General features: G+C 46.5%; 1 protein-coding gene across 1 annotated transcript; it reads left to right on the top strand.

Moving 5' to 3' along the window:
• The first annotated feature begins 4,655 nt into the window (after positions 1-4,655).
• Positions 4,656-5,677, top strand: LOC121602343 (chondroitin proteoglycan 1-like). Its single transcript, XM_041931118.1, has 2 exons — positions 4,656-4,769; positions 4,851-5,677. Exons 1-2 carry the CDS (start codon positions 4,719-4,721, stop codon positions 5,589-5,591), a joined length of 792 nt encoding a protein of 263 aa, XP_041787052.1. The 5' UTR covers positions 4,656-4,718; the 3' UTR covers positions 5,592-5,677.
• Positions 5,678-6,000: the final 323 nt, after the last annotated feature.

The raw sequence follows: 6,000 nt of genomic DNA, 5'->3' as shown, positions 1-6,000 counted from the left end.
TTTTGCTCCGCCGCCGCCCGAACTTGCCGCCCGAACTGCCCGAACTGCGCGAGCCAGCGCTGGAATCGCTGAAGTCCAGCGCGTCAGACGAGCCAAAATCTGCGCTGGCCAGCGCAGATTTTGGTGCATTTTCTGCGCTGGAAACTGCTCGAATTTGCGCAGCGGGATGTATTCCCGCTGCGCAAATTCGAGCAGTTTCCAGCGCAGAAAATGTACCAAAATCTGCGCTGGCCAGCGCAGATTTTGGCTCGTCTGACGCGCTGGACTTCAGCGATTCCAGCGCTGGCTCGCGCAGTTCGGGCAGTTCGGGCGGCAAGTTCGGGCGGCGGCGGAGCAAAAAAAAAACGGTCAAAAATTTAAAAAAAAAATGGCGCCCATTTTTTCGTCCGCTTCCTCTCCCTCCCTCACCCTGCCTTGCCTTACTTGCGCTTCAGCCCGTGCCTTCCGCCGCCAGCTGATTGGGTGTTGTGGTGTATGCGTTGATACTTCTATGTGCATTGCGGTTGTGTATTGTTATTGGTGGGTGTTAGCATTTATTAATTAGTGTGTGACCTTGAGACGATGCGGGAGAAGCTGGATTGGGATTTAAAGTGTTATCGGTGTATTGATGGATTATTTTATTTCGTGCCGCTGCTGATGAGACCATTCGACGCCCGTGCCAATTGAGGGTGAAGAAGCCTATTTAAAACAAGCGTAGGAGAACGTCTAACACTAATCTAATATTTTTTTATTAGAACATGTGTGATGCTTCAACGACCTTCTAATCATCATGTAGCACGGTGTATAGTGGCAATATTTTTTTTTGTAAAGTGCTGAAATCTGTCTCGAGTTTTGGGTCTCGACACACACACGCACACACACAGCGCGGGGAAAGTGACCGTTCACTCTATCATGCCGCGATCCCCCACCCCGCCCGGCGCTTTGGATGAGGATGCGATACAAGAAAGCTGAACCAGCCGTTCTACCGATAGGGTAGCCGTAATCGATCATGCGGGGAGGGGGGGGGTGGTCTGGTGGGGGGAGGGGGAGTGCATGCTTGCGTTCGCGCTTTCGTGGGTGCGTGCTTGCGTTTGCGCTTTCGCGGGTGCCTGCCCGCGTACACGCGTACGTGCATGTGTGCGTGTGTGTTTTTGTGTGTGTGTGCGTGCGTGTGGAAACCCCAAAACTATTTGATTCTGATGCGTACATTTTCATCCGCTGCGGCTACAAAGTCCATGCATTTTCGATTTCGCTACCTGAGAGACAACACAACTATCGGATTGGCACCACGATCTTTGCGATCGGTTCTGCTGTTGGGGGTGTTAAAAAGGCACACGATCGAAGCAAACGTGCGTGTGATATGTAGCAAATTTCTTTCGCGCATATGGTGCTGCACCTGCCCGTCCAGAATCTGGCGGCTTGTTGGTTTGGAGAAGTTATCATGACGCGGATTGACCGGCATTGCCTTGGAATGGGTTCGGATCGGTAGGTTCATGTTTTAGTCGAGTGAATTCCGTGCATTTGTCGCGCCACAGCGGTAGACCCGGCAGCACCAAAGTCAAAACAAAAACCTTCCCCGAGTGTGGACTGCTATGCTAAGTTCTTCTTCTTCTTATTATTATTATTATTGGCGTAATGGCCTACGCGATCACGCCGGCCTTTTCAGGACTTGAGTAACACGTAGCCGGATAGTCATCTCTTGCTACGGCGGACGGTTCATACGCGGTTAGAACCTACGACGGGCATGCTGTTAAGATGTGCGGAATAATGGCGGTGCCGCGGGACCGCTCCTATCCAGCGGGTAACTTGCATACTGCCACACTGTCTCCTGCTCGATGCATACGCTGCAGGCAGAGGGAAGGATGCAACTCCACGATAAAAAACACCGTCATGAACCAGCGGTGGATCTAAAGGTAGGCGGACTAGGCGGTCACCGAAGTCTCTAGTCTGTAGTATGTCGTATGTCTACAAGTGGACAGAGTATTAGCGACAAGGGCCCCCGGAAAGATGGTCGTTGGTGCCCCGTGGCTGGAGAACCATTTGCACAGCCCTCCCCCTCCCCCATGCCGGCAACAATTTTAAGGCCTGTGACCGATGATCGTAGGGGTCCCTTGGCCACCCTCCCCCCCGCGCCGCCGATTTAAGTATACTGTTCAATCTCCCAACAGCTGTGTGCCAGTACCCCCTCCTCCCGGTCATCAGTTACCATTTACATGGACCTCAACTCGGCCTTTCGCCACTGTCATAAACACCTTCCTGTTTTGACCGATGGATCATAATATTCCGGAAGAAAACACATTTGGCGAAAGTGCATACACACGCACGTACACACCCATGCGCTGACGGCTCAGCATATCTGTGTAATCTAAACCATACGAAAGCAAAAGCTTAGTGTAACAAAGTTATGCTTAATGCTTAACACGTTAAGTTCGATGGCAGGCTCCAGGGACTGCCAGAGAACTTTCCAGTATACCGGTTCCACAATCAGCTTGCGTTCTAGATGCCGGCGGAACGGTAAGCTCATGAAAATCAGCGCCGGACTGAACGTGTTAATGCGGATTAGGATTCTGCGCGTTGCACAGCAAACCCTCCTGCGTAAACTAGCGATTCCTTAGTCATTTTTATATTGCAGTGTTTGAACTCATTGCGATTTTTTGGTTTGATTTGTGAAAATGTAACTTCATCGCCGCAATGTTTGTTAACGGCATTTTTAGGCGCCACAACAGCTCGCGAGCATTGACCATATGCGAGAATGAGATAGCGCTAGGGAGGGAAAGAGCACGGACGATGGCTGACAGCGATTGGCCGTCTGACGCACCAACACATCCAAACCTTCGGCAGCGCGCTCAGGCGAGGGGAATGAGGCGGAGCCAGGGACGGGCAGCTCGACTGGGTGCTCGACAAATTTGCCGTTGGAGAGAAAAGGAAGGCATGATAAAATTCTCAGAACGCCATAACGCCTTCCGTCGCTTTGCGCAGCGGGTTATTTGAACAGAGAATGTAACGCCTTGTAACGTTTAGAATTATAACAGCATATGCTCGAGACAGAAGATAAATGCGTTATGAAACGAAAGCAAATTTTAATCAAAAAAATGCAATCCAAACAAAACCCTACAGGCCAAAAAATAAATCTAACAACTATACCGAGGAAAAATTACTTATAAAAAAATAAAAAGATAAATAAAAAAAGAATGACATATAAATATGAATCATATGAAGCATAATGATGAAGGGACATGAACAAAAAATGTCTTCTTCAAAATGTATTTAATAAAAAAAAAGAAAATTTGGTATCGCAGTATTAAAAAGTGCAATCTTTTCCTTCGTTTCTTTCCTTCTCTTTGTTCTTAAATTAAGCTGTTAAAACATGTAGCTCAATCTGCAAGCATAATGTGTTTTTTTTTTGCTAATATTTTCTACTAAATTAACTGGAAAACGTTTTATTGTTAGTTTCACAATTTGTTATTTATTATAATTGAATAGCATTGGAATATTTCCTAGGTAGGTTGTCATATTTCATTATTTTTTTTTTACATTATCGTGAATTTTGTAAACACGCTTGAGAATCTTTGAGTAACTACTATACTCGAGTGAAATCTGGCATTTCAAATGTACTATAAAACTAACCTTACATTTCTATTAGTTAAGATGTTACTATTTTCGAATTTTATAAATCATTTCAACTGTTTCACTACGAACGTTAAGGTGTAATGAAAAAAACTTGAAGAGTGTATAAAAATAGATAAAAACTCAAAATACAAGTTTTTTTTACTAAGAGCTACTTTATAATCTCTATAAATACTCTATCTAGATATAGCTTACCTTTGTAATTTAATGTTGTATCTTTATTTTGATATAAAAAGCTATAATGAAGAAGTTTCTAGTTAACTTTTTTACAATTTCAACTGACTTCACTCTTACATATTTAACATTAAACGTTACGATGTACTCGTTACGCAGCTTTGCTGCTTGGGAATTAACGCAGATTGATATAGAACTTGCATACAATTTTCTTCCAATCGCTCCGTGCATGCGTTTTTAACGGTGGTGAATTATGCTCTCTTGCAATCTTCTACTTTAGCATTGTTGTAATGACCTTCACAAATGATTCATTGTATAGTAACCCTTGAAAATACTAATCGTCCTTGAAGATCGTGCTACTACGCTTTACCTCCACATAAAAAATCCTTGTACCTCGTATCGATACAGCATCCGACACGCCGCTCAACGCACCTGATCGTCCAGGGACGGGAATTCCCCTGCAGGTGATTAAAATGTTTGAACCCGTATCGATCAACTAACTTCCGCAAGATCTGCAACAACGTTAACTGTCAGGTGCGTTACGCAGTTAAACATATCGGAAATGATACTCCTGTTTCTGTCAGCGAAACGACTGATAACGTCCTCGTCGGTGACATCCGCTTTGTTCCTCGTCCACCGATAACTACTAATGAACACAATGTGATCGTCTTTGTCAAATGTTGAAACAAGCTTTGCTATCTTCCCCAAAATATGATGGCTCAAACAATCGTCCAAACACGTTCCTTGGCATCTACTGTCGATAGCGAAACAATAGATAGGTCATTGATGTCAACGAGATCTTCTTATCTTATCAGTTTGATATGCTTACCTGGAATTATATCTTGCAAATGTTGACTCGAGCTTCGTTGTGATGTATATATATTTCGTTGTCGGACGACTGAACATCATACGCAACAGAGTCGGAGGAGTCAACCAACATGCAACGCTTTCTAATTTTCGCGGCTTTGATCGCCGCAGCGAGCGCACAGGTAATAGTGAACAATCGATGGCTAAATAGGAAGGTCGTTTTTTCATCCCAGACATTTTATTCTATTTTAATCTGGCCACAGCTCTGCAAGAACACCGGAGATCTGGTGCCGAACCCGATCAACTGCAAGCAGTTCTTCATGTGCCGTACCGGGCGCACCATTCTATTCACCTGCCCGGACAACACGCTGTTCAACCCGCGCACGCTGGCCTGTGACTCCACCAACAAGGTGCGCTGCGAGCCCGGCGATATCCCGACGAGCATTCTGACCTCCTCGCTCAAGGCGCTGCCGGCGAACATCGAGCACACCGTGACGGCGTGCATCAACCAGCCCGTCGCGACCCTGCTGGCCAACACTGCCGACTGTAGCCGCTTCTACCAGTGTTCGATTACGGGCGCCATCAACTTCCAGTGTCCCGCTGGCACCCTGTTCGATGCTTACCGCAAGACGTGCGTAGAGCGTGATGTGGCCATCTGTGGAACGGTTGGCATGCCGAACCCACCCCTAGTGCCTTCGGTACCGATCCAGCCGCCGTCGCTTCCGATCGTTCCGCCATCGCAACCGATCATGCCACCATCGCTGCCGATCGTCCCGCCAGTGCCGATGCCCATGCCCCAGCCCCAGCCGCCAAGCAACCTGAACAGCCTGCAGATGCTGTGCCGTGGAAAGCCACTCGGAGCGAAGATCCGCAACCCGTCCAACTGTTCGGAGTACGTGAACTGTATCGGTACCACTATCCTTCGCTTCACCCGTTGCCCAATCGGAACGTCCTTCGACGATGTGCGCAAGATCTGCGACTGGGTCCAGAATGTCCAGTGCTAAATGGGAGTGCCTCTAGCTTAGTCAGCCTTTAGTATATTGCCCCAGTAAAGGATGTTGGTATTAAAAATTCGGGAGACTAAATGCAATGCATTGATTTTTTATGTGTCTTTGACTTTGTGTCTCACCCTGTGGATCAAAATCTTACCAATTGGTGTCCAGAAAACTCGATCACCAGCTGAAGCGTTTTCTCTTCAAAAATGCTTCTTATGCATTTGATCTCTGAAAAGTCTTTGTCACACCCGATTCAGCTAATTTCTCTCGCATCAGACAAACGGATGCTGTTGTCACTCTGTTGTCATCAATAGTAAATCATCTGTTATTGTTTTTTAGGAGCCGCATGACACCGTCCGACGGTTGAATAACTCCAACAGAGGGCCCTAGATAAATAAATGTTGATGTAGCGTAGCAG

The sequence above is a fragment of the Anopheles merus genome, unplaced genomic scaffold (genome assembly GCF_017562075.2).
Source record: "Anopheles merus strain MAF unplaced genomic scaffold, AmerM5.1 LNR4000417, whole genome shotgun sequence".
Lineage (NCBI taxonomy): Eukaryota > Metazoa > Arthropoda > Insecta > Diptera > Culicidae > Anopheles > Anopheles merus.
This window is presented reverse-complemented; position numbering and strand designations above follow the sequence as displayed.

What these genes read in the sequence shown, in the direction of transcription:
- LOC121602343 (XM_041931118.1), top strand. Translation starts at nt 4,719, where the DNA reads ATGCAACGCTTTCTAATTTTCGCGGCTTTGATCGCCGCAGCGAGCGCA. An exon ending in TCGCCGCAGCGAGCGCACAG is followed by an intron (nt 4,770 to 4,850) that starts GTAATAGTGAAC and finishes ATCTGGCCACAG; the next exon opens with CTCTGCAAGAACACCGGAGA.